This window comes from Lissotriton helveticus, chromosome 2_1 (genome assembly GCF_964261635.1).
Source record: "Lissotriton helveticus chromosome 2_1, aLisHel1.1, whole genome shotgun sequence".
Classification (NCBI taxonomy): Eukaryota; Metazoa; Chordata; class Amphibia; order Caudata; family Salamandridae; genus Lissotriton; species Lissotriton helveticus.
This window is the reverse complement of record NC_136059.1, coordinates 1,195,085,734-1,195,104,470: the sequence shown is the minus strand read 5'-3', so window position 1 is coordinate 1,195,104,470 and position 18,737 is coordinate 1,195,085,734. Positions and strand designations below refer to the sequence as shown.

The following is an 18,737-nucleotide window of genomic DNA, read 5'->3' as shown; positions in this document are numbered from 1 at the left end:
CGGGGGCACTGATATTTGTCCTGCCTGTATTCCCCAGTAGAGAGTGTCTCGTTGGTCCTGTTTGCTTGCCCAGCTTATGCCTGTCCCTGTAAAACATGGCTAGCTCCTACCTGCAGGTCTTTTGGCGTACACAGTCACTCCGCACTCTTCGCATTTTGACGACGGACTGTAGTCTAACCTATGCCATTCAAGTTGCCAAGTTCTTGGGTGCCGTACGGATAGTTTGAAGAAAGGTACTTCCGCTTTCTTAACACTATGCTGGCTTCTATGTCATACCCCTGTTCTTATATTCCGTATGTCAGCATTACCAATGGCTCTCTCTGTATTTTATTTTTATTATGTATGTGCTAGGTGATATTTTATTGTTCTAGTGAATCAATTTTGGCGTCCATTTTATGCAAATTCTGAACTTTTATTACGCATTCCCATTTGAATTTTAACTTTTATGTCCTTGTTGGCCGAAATAAAGTTATTTTAACTAAACTCAAATACTATTCAATTCTGAGAGTCTATGATTTAAAACATTGTGGCACTGTACATTAAAAGCACTGCCCTGGTTTGAACTTTACTGATGAAAGCATAGTCCCGGATTTACCACAGCATTGTGCAGAAACTGAGGTGGAGCAAATCGGTGTCTCTGAGATAAAGTAGTTTAGTGCCAACAGGTGACGCTCGTACAGCTTCAAAATCATTTTATATCATAGAGTGCCAAACTTTCAATAACTTATACAAAAGGTGCGAACCAGGGCAATTACCCCTTGGATGTGATACAATGCTTCATCAACTAATATTGGCTGACCTAGTTTTGTGTCAAAAACTTAGGTCAAGTGACACCAAGCATAAACAAGTAGACAAATGATGCACAGGGTGATATATCTTTTCGCGTACTTGTAAATGTAGATGTAGATTGTGCTTATATAGCGCACGGCTACCCGCAGTGGGTGTCCCGGCGCTTGCTTAGGGAACCCGTCCTGATATTCCCTTGTGAGATAGCAGGGTATCCACAAGGTGAAAGTCAGGCATCTCACCGCGAGGGGCCGTTGTGGAGATTAAGCAAGCTATTGCCCAGAGTGTGAACCCGTGAGTCGAGGAGCCACCGGGGCGAGAATTATCGAGTCCGTGGAATTTTTAGTCCAAGACCCGCCAAGGCGGGGAATTGAACCCTGGTCCAGGACCGATCTCAGCTTCCGGGTCTGCCGCCTCTAACCCCTGAGCCACACTTCTCCACTTGTACGTCTTATGTTGTTTACAGGGCCGGACTGATGGTAGCGGGCACTGTGTGTTTTCCCGGTGAGTCGGCTGGGTGGGGGGCCGGTTTTTGAGTGGTGGGGGTCGTTTTTGTTACTAGGGTCTGATTTTGCAGGAGTGCTGCAATATGGGTCACCAGTAACAAAAGCAGCAGCAGTGCTTCTCACTAGCACCCGTACGTACCCTACACCCACCCGGGGCCGGTCCAATTAAATTGCCAGGGCTGGTTTGCGCTCCCAGTCTGGCCCTGGTTGCTTACTTTTGTGTGGGTGTCCATGTATGAGACTTTATGCTGCTAAGTGTACTTCGAGCACAAGTCCCACAATATACAATGCTGGCTCACATGTGCACCATTGCGAAAGGCTGAGCGTCCCACAAAACAGGCTTTTATTGCAGGTGCACTTCAGATGACGTAATGAACATGCAACTCTGTAAATATGTTGCTTCACACTTTTTGCATTCTATGTGTAAATCCGCTGCCCTACGGCAAAAGAAAAGGGCAGAAATGCGCCTTATCTATCACACATGGTGAATTCCTGTCTTCTTTTACTGCGCTGGTGCCCAATTGGCTGCCGTGTGCCAAAGTAGGCACCCTTGCACCATGGTGCAAGGGTGTGTGCATTGTAGGGATGATTGTTTTTGTGCAGGAAGGGGCACCTTCCTGCACAAAAACAATTGGAGGCAATTTCCTCTTATATGTGTGCTGCTGAATGCAGCACACATAGACAGAGGAAAAATCGAGGAGAAATAAAGTTATTTCTCGTTGTTATGCCTCCCTTGGGGAGGTGTAGGCTTTTGACACATTCCCAGATTTACTTCTTGTTGTTCGTGGACATGTGTTGAATGAAATCAGTGTTACTTGGAAGCACCCAACGTAATGCCCATGGCATGCCTCTCCATTGTAGTGTGAGGCAACGCAGAGGCTCGCTCGATATCTACAAGGGCATGAAAAGTCACGCAGACTGGCTTTGAGTGGCCTTGTAGATATGGTAAGCAGTAGCGGTCGGCAGTAGAAGTTTCTGCAGGGCGGTGACGTAGGCAGGGGGAGGGGCAGGGTGGGGGGTAGTAATGTATGGATTACGGAGTTTTACAGGTAAGTAAACATTTGAATAAATAAAACGAATTTCGTTGCGCGCACTGCATCGCATTTGGTGATGCAGTGCGCGCAACAAAATTTGTTTTATTTATTTAAATGTTTACTTACCTGTAAAGCTCCGTAATCCATAGATTGCTACCCCCCACCCTGCCCCTCCCCACGTCACCGCCCTGCAGAAACTCCTACTGCCGACCGCTACTGATGGTAAGCCCTGTGCGCAACCGGAACTTCACAAAAAGTGACATTCCGACAGTGCACATGGCTTGTAAATGTAAATAAGCCCTATAGTGTTCAATACCGACAAATTACGAATGTGTCACTGCATAATAAATTGGTAGTATAACCAGCCTCTAATCTGATTCATAATATAATATGAGGAAGAATCTGTTGATATGTAAAGGTGGAAATATTAGGAACAATATCTGAATGGACTCAAAGGGTCTATATTAAGCCATCTCAAACACTATAATGATGTTTTAGGCACACATCCCTCAATGATGTGATCAAAGTTGAATGCACCGCTCCATAAGCAGATTTAAGATGCAGCGTTTGCTCTTTTATGAGGATGATTTGGGAAAGAAATTCAAGTCCTTTCACTGCTTCATTTTGGTCACTTAAAAAAGGCAACGTTTAATTTATTCTGTCAACTAGTAGCACATGGTTTAAGACTCTAATATACACTATAATGCACTTAGCATCCAATCCCGCCATTGTAGTGAACCTGCCAAATGAAAGATTTCCTTAGCCCAAAAGGGATCATGCTAATCACACCCACTTCGGAGAAAAGGAAAACAGACAGGTGTTTCTCACGCATCGCCATGATGGGTTATGCTCATTGACATGCAGTGCTATGAGTCAGGAAACTTTGCCATAGAAGCTCTTATCTGCACAGGTTATATGTAGATGTGTGACGCGTCACCATAGCCCCTGAACACAGTAGACATGTACAGCTAGTGTTGTTTAATATTAAAATGTGTTTTATTGTGTACAATCCACCTATAGGAAAAGCGTTTTTTGTTTTGCCAATAACTTCGGCGCCGCTTGACGGATCTTCACAAATTTTTCAAAACAACTTCCCCTTTTTGGGTCAGCTGCTGTCTTGAAAGTTTTGGGATAATCCATCAAGCGGGTGCCCAAAAAAAAGTGGGAGTCCCAAAACACGTTTTCCCAATAGTATATCTATTGGGTTTTTTCATTTTTTGAACACGACTACAGCCCAAACCGCTGAATGGAATAACACCAAATTTGGGAGAAAGCTAGATGTTGGTCCAGAAAGCATGCCTTTTGTGATTTTGTGTAAATCCATTGAGTAGTTGCAGTGATATTTAAGTTTAAAAAATATAGATATCTGAAGATGCGAGTCCTTGCAGTGGACTTGCGTATCCTACTGAAATTTGAGTGACTGCCAATACTTTAACTGGGAAGTGTTGGCAGCCATCTTGGGATTCGGCTTAAAGCCGAGTCCCACAAAAAAGGAAATAAAAAAAGAAAAGGGGGGGCAGGCTAGTAATACCCTGATCCCTCAGATATGGTGGGGGCTTCCACAGGGACTCCGCCAGGACATTAAAGTATTTTCTTTTTAAAATTGCCACAAAGTTGCGGGTATCCCTGCGGATCCGTGTCAATTAAAAAAAAAAACCTGTGCAGACACCCGTGTAGACACCTGTGCATCTTTTATAAGAAGCCCCTGGGTGGGCCAAATCCCAGGAGCGCGTTTTTCAATTATGAGGTGGGTGCCAATGCAGGACCCTCTCTTGCTCCACGGACCGTCACCTCCCTGGGGCCATTTATTAAACAAGTGCAGGTAGGCCTGTTTGGCCTCCCCTGTAGCCACAGGGGCTGCTACCTTCCTAGGGTAATGCAAAGGGTTGCCTCATGGACCCCCTGCCCCGGGTACGACCATCTCCCTGTGCCTTTTTATTTTTTTAGATGGGGGCCTCACGGACCACCCCAGGCCCAGGGGACCACCACTTATCCAATGCCAAACATTTTTTTTAGGAATGGGAGGGGGTGCCGCAAGGCCCCCCTCTTGAGGCATACTCGGTCCTGAGGACTGCCACTTCCCCGGGGCAGGCCTTACTCAAGGAAGAAGGGAGGCCCAGAACCACCCTACTGGAGCCATACATGGCCCTGGGGACTGCCAACCCCAAAGGCCAGCTCCTGCTATGTCTGGGGTGCCCATCCCCGTGATAAAGATGTTTGCTATGGCTTTGCGGGAGCTTAACCACTTTCGCTAAGCCATAACAATCTGTGCTCACTTTCAGCAGGCTAAAAAGCGAGCTCAATTGCTTTGACAGAGAGGGAGCTGCATGTTAGCAGCTTTCTCTTTGTCAAAGCAATGCCGGCTCCTGCAGGAGGGGGGAGCCATTAGGGACTGCAGGGGCCTTGAGGCTCCTCCTGTGGTCCCAGTGATGAGTGGGTGCCACTTGAAATGGCCAGGCCTCGGGGGATGGGGTTCCTTGGGCCCGAATCAGCCCAGGGAGGGGGCCCCTCAAGCTCCCGCAACCCCAGTATTTATTTTCATTTTTTTTAAAAGCCTGGGCTGTTGGGATTGTGCCCCTGGTGCAAAAATCGACCCGGGATGGGGGACGCACAGCCCCCTCCCCTGTTATAAGATTAAAAAAAATAAGTGGCCAGGCCTCAGTGGATGGGGTACTCGGTACAGAAATCGGCCAGGGAAGTGGGCTGCTCCATCCCCCTCCTTTAATTTTTTTTAATGAAAACAAAAAATGGCCAGGCCCTGGGAGATGCGGTTTCCAGGATCAAAATCAGGCCAGGGAGGGGGCTGCGCAGCCGCACTCTCCCATTCAAAATAGCCTGGCCCCAGGAGATGCTGTCTCCGGGGCCAAAATCAATCAAGGAAGGGGAGCCACGCAGCCCACCTCCCATTATAAACAAAAAAAGAAATGAACCGGTAAATCACCAGTGGCCAGATGTAGGTAGCCAAATACCGGTCGGTAACGGCCGAATTCGGCCGTTACCGACCGGTATTTGGCTACCGAGATGTAGGAGGACAGAAACGGGGCAAATCGGTAATTTTACCGATTCTGTAAATATACTGGTCGGTATTTTTACAGAATCGGTAAAATTGATATGTAGGTGGGACTCTTATGAGTCCCACAAGGCCTAAGAACTCTGTATTTTACCATCAAATTCAATTTGATGGTGAAATACCGATTGAGGTGTGCATGCACATGTGTGCATGCACACCTGTGCCATATGACAGGCAGACCTGCCCTTAGGGCAGGTATGCCTGCCACATGGCCCCCGTACCTTTTTTGGGGGTGCTAGAGGGTGTCAAAGTGACACCCCCTGCACCCTTGTCAAAATCGGTATTTACCGATTCGGTAAATACCGACCGGTAATGCCCCATTCATTCCTATGGGCTGCAAAGCCCATAGGAATGAATGGAGCATTACCGGTCGGTATCTACCGAATCGGTAAATACCGACTTTTAAAGATTCGGTAAATCCCAATCTGGATTTACCTACATCTCGGTACTTCTATTTTACCGATTCATAAATACGGAATCGGTAAAATTCGGTATTTATGAGTCGGTAAAATAGAATTACCTACATCTGGCCCCAGATGCCTCGGCCCCTTAGTACACCACTCTTCAAGCCGCCACCTGGAACACAACTGGTTGAAGGATGACGTCCCCTTGGCTCCAGCGAGTCCTTGCAGGCAAAGAACCCCTCCTGTTACCTCCAGAAATTCCCACACAGCAGGACTGCTGAGAGGTCAGTGGCGGCCACACCCCCTTTCTCCACTACTCTACAAATTCACCTCCTGGTTAATTGCTGGTTAGGGGATGAAGTCCCCTGGTCTCCAGGGGGTCCTCAGGGACCCACAGCCCTCCTGTTACCTCTGGTAAATCCCACACAGCAGGATTGCTGAGAGGTCTTCGTGGGCCATGCCCCCTTTCTCCACCACTCTGCAAACGCGCCTCCTGGCACACTGCTGGTTGGGGATGAAGTCCTCTTGGATGCTGAGGTTTCTTGGGGCCCAGAAGCCCTCCTATTACCTCCAGGATTCCTGAGAGATGATCAGAGACCCCCTCCTTTTCTCCACCACACTGCAAATGCGACTACTAGTTAAAAAACCTTGAAATTCACTTAAAAAACAAAGGTTACAAGGATGTTATAGTTTAGGACATAGAATTTGAAAAACTTAAGAAATTCACTTAAAAACAAAGGTTACAGGGTTGCTATAGTTAGGGAAATAGAATTAAAAAACTTTGAAATTCACTGAAAAAAACAAAGGTTACAGGGACATTATAGTTAGGCTCAGATTTCACTTGTACAAAACCAGTGCAATTATGCAGTTTCCTGAGCTAATTGTAACTTACACCCCCACAATGCACTGCTTATTACCTCACATATTACATCACTCATGACATGGTCAGTGACATCACTGATGACAGCAATGATGACATCTCTAATGACATCACTCATTACATCATCCTCAGAGCTACCCACACCCCATACAACCTCCTATACACCCACTCACACACCCACACAACAACTCACATATCCATTCGCAGACCCATAACAGTACTCGCACACCCACTCACTCCTTCATAGAGGTACTCACTCTTACAGCCAGTCACAGCCACACACTCACCCATACAGCTACGCACACACCCACTCACTCACCCATACAGCCTCTCAACATAGCCATTCACGTACCCATACAAGCATAAACAGACTCACTCACACAACCACACAACCACTTACATACCCATTCACATATCCATACAAGCACTCACACATTCACTCACTCACCCATTCAGACAGACACTCAGGGGTATATTTACAAGCCCCTATCTCCATCACACCATAACTTTTTCACATGTTGTGGTGGTGATAGGAGATTCGCCTTATTTAGAAGGCAGCATTAACCAACTTAACGTGGCTTGACGCTGCCTTGTAAATAAGGCACCCTTTCATGCTACACTTAGCGTGAAAGGGGAGGGCAATAGGTATTGCACTGCAACACCCATTGATATTGACGCTGCCCCCTATTTACAAGGATGGCATAAAAAGGAAGCTCTGCATTTGGGCCACGTCCCTAGAACCCCCGGTTGCGATTACAACGTAGTGAGAATCAGGCACTTTTTAAACACTCGGCATCGCTCTTAAGAATCTTCGCGTTTGGCTGAATTTTCGGAACCCATAGACGCGGCGCCAGCACTTTTGAAACAGATAAACAAGCTGGCAGAATAACAATATCAGTGTATAACCCCCCAAACAAACAAACGATTAAGAAATCACCTCCGATGCGCAGTAGTCTCCTGAATCTCACATCCGATAGGACCTATACCTAATAGTTTCATAAGCATGTCTAACCTTGAAACTGAGTTCACACCCTAGAGGAACGTCCAACATTTGCCCTTCATATCTATTCATGCTTGTAGCACCTACACCATAGAAAATTGTATTATGCCCTCCCAATTCTTTTAAATATTGTATGTATGTAATATCTTTGCACACGTTGTCCTTGGCCCTGAGGAAGGTGATATTCACCGAAACGTACGTCGGCCTAACATCTACCTGTTGTGGATATAAACTGGTTAATTCCACCTACACCAGCAGAACGTTAACATCCAGTCTTTCTGAGTTTCCCACTGAGTACACCTTAGAGCTGCCATGTTTGTTAGCTTTATGTCTTGTTATATTTAGTCTTTGTGCTTATGTTGATAGGTTGTTTTCTCACAAATAGGATTGGTATGACTGACATATAAGTATGCATGTATGATTGGTAAGAATAGTTGTTATTAGAGGGCACATTTTTAGTATCATAACTCACAGATTTTGAGAAAAAACTATGTTTGTAAAAGTTATGAATTTCTTATTGACGATAAAATGATTTGATATGCACAGATGTATTAAATGTTCTTTTTAAAGAAATAACTTTCTAAAAAAATCCAATAAATATATATGTTTTGATAACACTGTGAAGTTTTTCTCTTTGGCATCCGCTTCCAAGTAGTTTGGAGATTTATTCAATGCTAAAAGGAATATAGGTCCAACCTGAGGTTTTTGCATTTTTTGCTTGCTTTGTCTCTCCCCCCTCTGGACCTTAAATTAACCGGGAGTACTCTCTCTTACTATAAAAAGGAAGCAGCACCAAAATTAAGACCAGGGAAAACCTGTTCTTAGACAGGTGAAATGAGGAGAAATGCTTTATTTCCCCTCGTTTATGCTGTTCCATGTGTGCTGTGTTGTGCATTACACATCGAAACAGCAAAATGCCATTGATTGCTTATGTGCAGGAAGGCGTCCATTCCTGTACATAAACAATCATTGAGAAAAATGGCGTTTTGTATCTTCTCTGTGTGCTGCATTAAGCAGCACACACCGAAGTTACCAAGCGCCATTACTGATTGCTTATGTGCAGGAAGGAAAACCTTCCAGCACATAAACAATCATTCCCCTACAAAGCAGACTGTAGTGTAGTACCTATATTCCCAATAGACTCTGCGCATTGGAATAATATATCCTATAGATGTGACGTAGGACTTGTGTCTACTAGGTCTCTATCGAATATACTAGACTTAATTGTGAGTGCCAGCTAGCTCAGAGGTCACTAGAAACTTTCTTGAGTTCACAAGAAGGGATTAGTTTCTGACAACCGCCTAAACATGACAACTTTGTTTCCCCAAGAATAAACTGATCTTCAGAGTCCTGGAAACAATAGATAGATATTTTATTCAGTCAATCGCGCATGCTTCGTTTCACCAGAGGTGCAGAGAAATAGAGAGATGGGCGTTTTCAATAAAGGTATTTATTGAACAGTCTTCTTTCTCATGCAGAAGAAATGAACTGTTACAATCGTAATACTGGCTGCAAAGTATAATGCGTACAGCAAAAAGAGTATTATGAAATAATACTGTAAAAGCATGGTATGGTTTCTAAGCCATAAAATACATAGAATACATACATGAATAAATAAAGACTAAAAGTACTCAACTGGTGCTTCTAAAATACGCCTACCCCGGTGTACCTAACCTAAGTCTAGTACGAGGGAAGAAGTAAGTGAGGTGTAGCATAAATCTAGTATTCTTTTTGCCAATAATCTATCCAAGATTTCTCTTAGGGTCTAATCAGCTCCGTACCTTGGTTTAGAATGAAGGAGGTCTGGTATCTCTCTGTCTCAGGACTCGATTTCCCAACAACCCTCAAGGGTAGCTTGGAAACATTGGAGCTGGATTTTCGGCAAGAGAAAAGACAGCGTCTCTCTCAGTGCATCTGCTGGAGGGTCGGCTTCCTTCGGCACTTGCAGTAGCAGGGCGCGTCTGGCAAGTAGATAGTCAAACTGCTCCAAACCACTGTGTGTTTGCTATGGCAAGTGTGGGCATATTTATACCTTGAAGGTACCGAGTTTGACGTAAAGGTGGACATAATAACTTCATCAAAGAGTCTCAGTTCTTTGAAATCTCCATGCGTTCTTGACAAGTCAGTTTTCGAGCAAGGGGAAGTGCCTAGCTGCTGAAGCCGAGTTTTCCAAGAAATCGTTGTAGATTTTCGGAACTAGTGAAAGTAGCCCTGCAGTATTTGGACTGCATGAGCTATGTCTAAATATGGTTATGATTCTTATGCCTATATAAGGATATGGTGATTTATACCTATATAAGGGCATGAATCCTGAAAATTACAATAGGGTACTAAAAGGTTATACAACAAGACACCCTTGCACTATGGTGCAGGGGGGGTTCCTGTGTTGGCGCTAGGCAGCTAAATTAACGCCAGCGCAGGGGAAAACACAGGGCATGACTGTATTCTTGTAAATATAGTGTAGCCATGTGTTTCAGAAGTGGCGGAGCGTGGCGTTAAGCCAAGGTGATGTGTTGCTATGTGACTGGCAGTATGGGTGAGTGACTGGTTGTATAAGTGTCTGTAGGAGCGAGTGAATGGTTGTTTATGTGGCTGTAGGAGTGAGTAAGTGGGTGTGTGAGTACCTTTATGGAGGAGTGAGTGGGTGTCTGGGTACTGGTTTGGGGCTATGAATGGATATGTGAGTATTTGTGTGGATGTGTGAGTGGGCGTACAAGAGGTTTTATGGGGTGAGAGTGGCTTTGTGGATGATTTCATCAATGTCATCAGTGATGTCATCAGTGTGGTCACCAGCCATGTCCTGAGGGATGTAATATGTGAGGTTATAAGCAGTGCATGGTGGGGGCATAAGTTATAGTTAGCTCAGGTAACTATAACTGTTGAATTTCACTGGTTTTGTACAAGTGAAATCTGAGCCTATCTATAATGTCCTTGTAACCTTTATTTTTTTTGTCAGTGAATATATATATATATATGAACCTTTCTACTCAAAGATACGCTATGGAGATGGAATGGGGAGTTTTTTCAGTCTTTCGTATTGCCACTGCACAAAACGAATAATGTTTCAATCACAAATGCATTCGAAAGGCAAGCAAATGTATCCAATTTTGCTTCCTTACAAATTTGCTCCGTATGAGGCTGGATGGTCTTGCAATGTGACTCATTACACATTGCTCTCCGGAAATCAAAATGGAAAATTCCTTTCCACTTCATTTCTAATATTTCTGATAGTGTAGCTAATATCTTCTTGCTGCTAAAATAATGTTATGATTTCCTATACTCTGTTAGCTGTTACCAGCATTCAAGGCATTAGTTCTCTATGTCCTAAGCCATGTACATACACACTCTAAAGAGTTACTGCATCTCATGTTTGCCATACAATTACACCTGATTTCTATGTAATGTCTGCGTGTTATCAGGCACGCTTGTCACACATGTTACCATTTCCTCCCTTTAAATGGACCACTTGCAGGAGGTGTTGATGCTAACAGACAAAAATCAGTTTCTGGCTATGCCAACAGAAGTCAGCAGCTGTGCCAGTGATGGAAGAGGATACTGCCAGCAGAATTAGTGGGCCTAAGCCTCTTAAGAAATGTTTTGGGCACTGGTACTTATTTTAATAAATTAAACACAGGACAACTGTAAAACCCAATGTAACTTTATTAAGGGCCAGATTATGACTTTGGCATACGTGGCAGTGGGCCGCCACGCAAGCACTCCACTGCCACACCTACAAAGTCGTCTGCACACTGCCCGCTGGATTATGAGCTCAAATCCTTCATGTAAGGCTCATAGTAGAGCCTTAACCCCTTCGACGCTCATGACGAGCTGAGCTCGTCATGAGTTACGCCTCTCGTACACTCATGACGAGCTCAGCTCGTCATGTAACGCAGGTTTTTCAAAACACGGGGATCAACATATGCCCCCTTGCATGCATCCCCTGGCCCTGAGGCAACAGGGGGCCCTGTAATTTCCTCACCGCCACACATTTAATGGTGGGCTCACCGCCATGAAAACTGGCAGTGAGGAAAGTCATAATATGCTTGCCGATGCCGCAGCAGCACTGCCAGCATATTGTGGGCCTCAGACAACTGCAAGACCCCCATGGATCGTGGATCTGTGGCAGTAGCAGGGGTCCTTTGGCAGTCTGAATGTCAAAGTCATAATACGGTGGTCGGACCACCAATGCAGCCGTTGCTGCAGCATCACCATGGGTTTGTTGGTCCTTCGGCCCTTAGTCATTATTGATACATAGACTCAAACTCTGTTTTTCAGCATATTGTTTGCTATTACAGACTGCTTAGGAACTGAGCACATCAGTTTCACGAACACAAATGATAACACCTGCCTCTCTCTGACAGTTGAGTACAATTGTTAAATGGCTTAATATCTAGAATAGCCTCGCAGCTTGCAAAGTTCCACCTTATTGAAATGCTAGCAAAGTGGCCAGGAATGAAAGACATCTTTGTAAATAATCTTTCAATAAGTAACATGTCCAAATTATCTTTACTTTAGGAAAAATTACGCCAGCTTCGCGGATGCATTATTGGAAGCAGACCGGATGAAGACTATCTCTACGGTAAGATGGAATGCTGAAGACAGAAGTCCTGGGGAAACGTCATGTGTTAGGGCTTTTCAGTTACCACGGAAGAAAGTGACCGGGACCATCTTGTCAAGTTGAGGCCTGTAGCGTTTCTGTTTCAGAGGCACCTAGCAGGCAAGTGCCTTCAAGAACATCGAGCATTTTAGATGGTGACGGTGAATAAAGGGTTACAAAAGGGGGGGGACACAGGCCAATGACAGTGAAGATTGATTTATCTATGATGCTATTCGAAGCCTGCGACGTCCCCGTTATTCACAATTTCCCATCTATAATGATATATTATGGACCTCATACTCGTTCATTATTGTTACCAGGCTTTAAGAAATTTGGAATTGTATGTTTGGGATTATTGGGTACTATTTTTAAATATGTAAAAACCATAGTACAAATCTTATGAGTAAAGGAAGTTATTTTTTGGGCTTCAACTTGCCCTTTATACATCCAGGTTATGTTAATGTCCTCAACCCAGTAGAATGTTTGGCAGTGTAAAAGCTTCGAAAACAAGTTCTGTTCAAGTCTCATGGCAAGCATGTTTCACTATACATCCTGCTCTCATAGATGCGCCAGTGGGCTGAGTTTTGGGACCTGATTTACTAACATTTTGGGGCATATGTACAAGCCGCTATTGCCACCACAACGTCACTGTTACCGACGTTGTGGTGGCGTTAGGGGCCTGCACCTTATTTACAAGGCAGCGTTAAGCCACTTAACGTGGCTTAACGCTGCCTTGTAAGTAAGGCCCCCTTTCACACAATGTTAGCGTGAAAGGGGTGGGCAGTGGGTGTTGCGGTGGGCGTTCCACTGCAACACCCATTCATTTTAACACTGCGTACATAGGAGGGAGCGCCAAAATTCAGACCAGGTAAATCCTGGTCTTAAGTTGGCAAAACGAGGAGAAATGTATTAATTCTCCTCCTTTTTGCTTTTTCCATGTGTGCTGCCTTGTGCAGTAGACATGGAAAAAGCAAATTGCCATGGTTTGGTTATGTACAGGGAGGCGTCCCTTCCTGTACATGTCTCTTCCGGTACATAAGCAATCTTCGAAAATAAATGCAATGTTTTCACTTTGACAGTCACAAAGTGACAGCATGGCATTTTAGGATTGTTTATGTGGAGGAAGGGGTCCCTTCCTACACATAAACAATCCTCCCCTGCACACAGACACCCTTGCACTATGGTGCAAGGGTGCCTGCATTGGCGCTAAGTTGCTAAACTTAGCACCATCGCAGGGGGAAACACAAGGCTGCACCACATTCTTGTAAATATGGTGCAGCCTTGCGTTTCAGAGGTGGCCGAGAGAGGCGTTAAGCCAGGAAGTCTACACCTCCCTCTGCCACTTCATTGTACATATGACCCTTTGTGTTATGATTGTGCCATTTTTATGCACAGGCATTCCGCAAAATATGTTTTTGATTTACAAAGACGTTCAAGCAAATCAAGAATTGTGTGACTTAGCATTTGATTTTACCCAAAAAGTTATGCAATGCAGAGCCTTGCATAGCATTGCCTAGCCCGGTTTGGGTCTTACATGGGTGAAGCCTGGCTGTTCCTGTGCATCCACCTAAATATTCTGACACAAACCCAGAGTGACTAAAGTCTGTAAACCTGGGTTTGCACCAAAATGGTGTGTCTACCTGAAGCTGGTGTAACAAGGAGAAATATCTTTATTTCTCTCTGTGACTTTCTCTTTGCATGTGTGCTGCATTATGCAGCACATACACACAGAGTAATACAGCTATAAGATTCGTTTTTGTGCATTAGTTTTTCTGCACAAAAGCTATTCTAACCACTAGGCAGGTACACTTGTGTCATGGCACAAGTGTGTTTGCGTTGCTGCTAGGCTGCCTAAAGTGCTCCAATGCTACAAGAGATCTCAACTGTGCCATATCTTGGTAAATATGGCACAGATCGTCTCTCTCCCTTTAATGCAACGCAGCTCAGCAGCCTATCTTGCAGCACTGCATTGCATGAATTCTTAGTAAATCGGACTCCACTCAGGTTTCTCCCATTGAAGTTACCTGTAATTTTTCCTACTAACCTTCTATTCCATTCAGTCTGGTTGATATATTATTGCACATATTCTGATTGTTCTCTGGTGGTGACAGCACTATTTCCTCAGTAAGCCACTTTAATTTAATTGAATTAGAAATGAACATGATACTAGAAAGTGGTCTTGGACAGATGCTTCTGTATTTTCTGGTCTAATGCCATCTGTGTTTTTATCGGCATGCTGTCACTAAAGTCCACACTAAAGGTCTTGTTTGATTTTTCCGCTCTGAAATCTCTTGTTCAATTTCCAGTCTGAATCATCAGTTATAAACAGATTTAAATTAGGACAAGTGTTCTCTCTTTGAAGAATGGTAACGATTTGCCAACACAACTTTGATGGAGCCACTCCTCCTCTCTTAATCCATGCCACAAGTGCACGCAGCAGGACAGGCGAAGACCTTCAGTGGTGTAGCAACAATGCCTTGGGCAGTGCCCGGCAAGACATGTCCCTGTGGACTGCAGGCTATTGGGCTATTTACAGAGCGGGATGGGCTGCTATTTACTATCTATGTCCCCATGGCCCCATTCAGCTGATTGCATCCTGCAGCGTGGGCTGGTTTGAACATTTTTGCCAGGGCTGAGATTGGATTCCTATTTGGCCCTGGCTATGGCACTTAATGCAAGCATTGTCTCTCAGGCAGGCAGTAATGGACATTCATAATTGAGTGTAATGGCCCCTTATGTCACTGGCATCTGGGGCCACTGCTCCTGCTGCATCAAAGATAGCTACGCATCTGAAGACCATTTAAATTGCTTTTCCCACCCTTAAATTAGAGGTATGCCAGTGGCTGATATGACCAATGTCTCACCTTGGACCCAACCGCTGAATTGAGCCCTCTATACAGAAAATTGGATGTTGGTTTCTCAAATTCTCTTTTAGGGCAAACATGAAAATAACCTGCTGACAAAGCTGCATTTGTATACTTTCACTATCTGTTGTTGGCCTCTGAGGATGAGAGAGATGCGTGTTGTGGCAGAACGGTAGACCATTCACACAGAAATGCTCCTACATCAACGTGTTTGGTTCCAATATCAGCAAATATATTTTAAAGCAAAAATGTCTTGCAGGCCATGACACCCTTCCTGTTTCAATGGTTTATGTTCACCAGACCTTTGGCCACCATGCCCCCCTAAAGTCTCTTCTCTGCCACCACTGACATTGACCTTCAGCCAAAGGGCCCTCTTAAGGCTTTTCTGTGCTGCCACTGGCAGGACACCCTTCCTATTTCATGGGTACATGTCCAATGTGGCCTTTACCTTTACTTTCCAAAGTCAGAGTTGCCAGGCGTGTAGTGTCTTGCGAGTTAGAAACGATGGAACCCTTTTGGCTCCTGATGGACTCCCTAGAACTGTGATGTAAGTGTTAGAGCGGAATGCAATGAAGCTGGTGTAGAATGTTGAGTTCGCAGTAGCACACAGATGAATAAAGATGTGCAATACTAAGCACAGTGTGTGGCATAGTCATAGGTAGGTACCCAAGCTGGGGAGGATGTGACAACTGGAGACAAGTTAAGAGATAAGTAACCCAAAGATCGACAGTGCTCTCACAGAGAGTTTTCCATGGTCCAAGCAAACTGCTGGTGTGTACTATGTGTATTGCAGTCTAAGTACGGAACCAAACGCTTAAAGCATGTAGAGTCAAAGCTCAACTCCAGCTGCTGTAAAGAAGTTGAAAACAACAAAAGTGTTCCAAAGAAATCTACATATAGGTGACCTAGAACCTGCTGGTCAGACCGTACACAAATGTACAGCGTTGCTATGCAATATACAGTCATAAGTCATTCAGAGTGTCAATACTGAAGGCAGATACAAGTAAGCTTTCAAAGAGCAGATATTGACAATCACAAATTACAAGATACCGTTACAATCAGAAAGTGGTGAAGATATAGAAAGCACAAAGAGATGCCAAAGGATAAAACAGTAATTTACTGACCAGAATCTGAGCAAAGTGAGCTGGCACGACCTCAGCGCCAGGCGCCGCAACCCAGGCAGAGCACAGGGGTTGTGCTTACAGCACTCGTGAGTCTTGTCAAGCTGACTGAAGGGCCGTGATGGCGGTCTGAGCAGGAACATAACAGTGGGCGACAATCAGAACAGTTGAAGATATTTTGGAATGAGGAAATGCTGCTTTTTCAATGGAGACAATAACAGAGGCCGTCTTTCCAAAAGTCATCAAGATGATCAAGAGGCCAGCATGAGCCAAGGCCTCAGAGATGGCACACATGAACAGGTTCAAGATGAACAGCTGAGGTAGCCGGAAATAGCTCCAACGTCAATGTCAGTCACTCCCGGAAATGGCTACAACGTTGCCAAGGTCCCGAAACCACCAACACTGCTCGGTACCACCAAAAAGAAAAATTGGTTGTTCGATACCTTTCCTTATCGACCATGGTGTATCAATAAACATTACGCCTGAGGAGAAATACAATGAATTATCTCCATTGCCGTAACTTACGCCAGCGAAAATAATATTGTATACATAAGCTGTATCTACGCCCTTAAAAGTATAGGTTCATTTTTAGCGACAATGTATCACAAGAAAACGAAGATGCAAGCACCCATTCATGTGCTTTAAGGCTTGGTGTCAAGTGCCTGTCTACTCAGTTCCAGCGCATTGATATAGAACTGAATACCGTGATGTACAACACGAATGCTCACCATAAAATAGTAAGTCAGTTACCTTTGTTATTTCATGGTTTGGGAAAGCTTAAGACTATGAAAGTAAAGTTACACATTAATGAAGACATCCCTCTTGTTTCTCAGAGGCATAGACAAATTGCTGCCAATTTGCAATAAGCTGTTGAAAAAGAACTTGAAGCGTTACTTAAGAATTACATTATTAAGCGTTCCACTGGTGCAACGCCATGGGTTCCTCCCACAATAGTAGTGCCTAAAAAGGACAGTGAAGGAGCTATATGCATGTGCGTTGACATGCATCAGGCAAACAAGGCAATTGACCTAGAACGGCATCCAGGTCCACACATTGCTAACATGATAACACTATTAAATGGTGCAAATGTCTTCTCTCGCCTTGATTTAAATAAAGGTTATTATCAGTTAGAAGTTGAAGAAGATTGCAGGTACATTACAACTTTTTCTACACATGTTGGTCTATTTTGTTACAAAAGTCTAAGGGCGTGATTACAATCTTGGCGAATGGGATACTCTGTCACAAATGTGACAGATATCCAGTCCGCCGTATTATCTGTTCTTTGAATATAACGTAATTGTAGTTTGGCAGACCGGATATCCGTCACATTTGTGATAGAGTAACCCTGTCCGCCAAGATCGTAATCAGGCACTTAGTTTTGGTGTGTCTTCCACTACCAAACTGTGTCAAGACATCATTCGACAAATCCTACAGCCTGTCATGAATGTGTTCAATTAAAGCGATGACATATTGGTTTTTGGAGCTACACAAAAAGAACACAATAAAGCTCTTACAAAAGTAAGTCGTTTACTTGCTGAAGCTGATTTATCTTTGAATGCAGACAAGTGTGAGTTCCATAATACAGAGCTAAATTTCTTTGCCCATATCTTTTCTGATGGGGTTTGACACCAGACCCTGCTGAAGTACAAGCTCTATCAAATGCTGATCCCCCACAAGATGTTTCTGTGGTGCATTCATTTCTCAGCATGGCCAGTTAGTATTCCAGAGACATACAAGAATTTGCCATTGTAAGTGCACCGTTGAGAGGCTTAACAAAATAGAATCTTTCATTTCATTGGTCACATGAATGTGAGAAATGTTTTAAGAAAATGAAACGAGCTATTAAGAATGCTATTGAACTGGCATTCTTAATTCCGAAGCTTCATACAGAGGTTATTATTTAATCTAGCCCAGTCAGGTTAGGCGCTATCCTTGCACAGCACAGCAGACACCTGAATACTTGAAGGCATATTGTGGCATATGCAAGTAGAAGTTTGTTCCAAACAGAATGTGCTTACTCACAACCTGAAAAAGAAAGCTTAGCCAAGGTTTGGGCTTGTGAACATTTCCGTGTATTACTGTGCAGAAACCCTTTTACGCTGGTAACTGATCATCTTTACTGCCTATATTTAGCAGTCCAATTGCCAAAATGCCTCCTTGCATTGAGGGATGTGGACTACAGTTGCAAGAGTATAATTATACCATTGTGCATTGTCCATGAAAGGATCAAAACCCTGCTGACTACCAGTGGCATACGCTCAGTTTAGGCGGAGGAGGGTCACCGCACTGCTTTTCAAAGTGATAAAAAACAAAAAATAAAAAGATAATAACTTGACGTTATTATTATTTATCTGTTCCTGCTGCAACATCTTGGAACGGTGGGGTGGATCTGCTCTGCTCTCAGAGCAGGGGGAGGAGTGGTGGGCACTATGTAATGCACACTTTGCATGTTCTCCACCCAGGTTGCATTACAGC

At 44.2% G+C, this 18,737-nt stretch overlaps 1 protein-coding gene across 1 annotated transcript in view; it reads left to right on the top strand.

Annotated features, from left to right (window-relative positions):
• The window catches only part of BANK1 (B cell scaffold protein with ankyrin repeats 1), a 2,434,538-nt gene that overhangs the window by 2,310,697 nt on the left and 105,104 nt on the right, over positions 1–18,737 (top strand). The window contains exon 13 of the mRNA XM_078676074.1: positions 12,196–12,259. Coding sequence (XP_078532200.1) covers positions 12,196–12,259 — 64 coding nt within the window. The remainder of the gene's footprint in view (positions 1–12,195; positions 12,260–18,737) is intronic.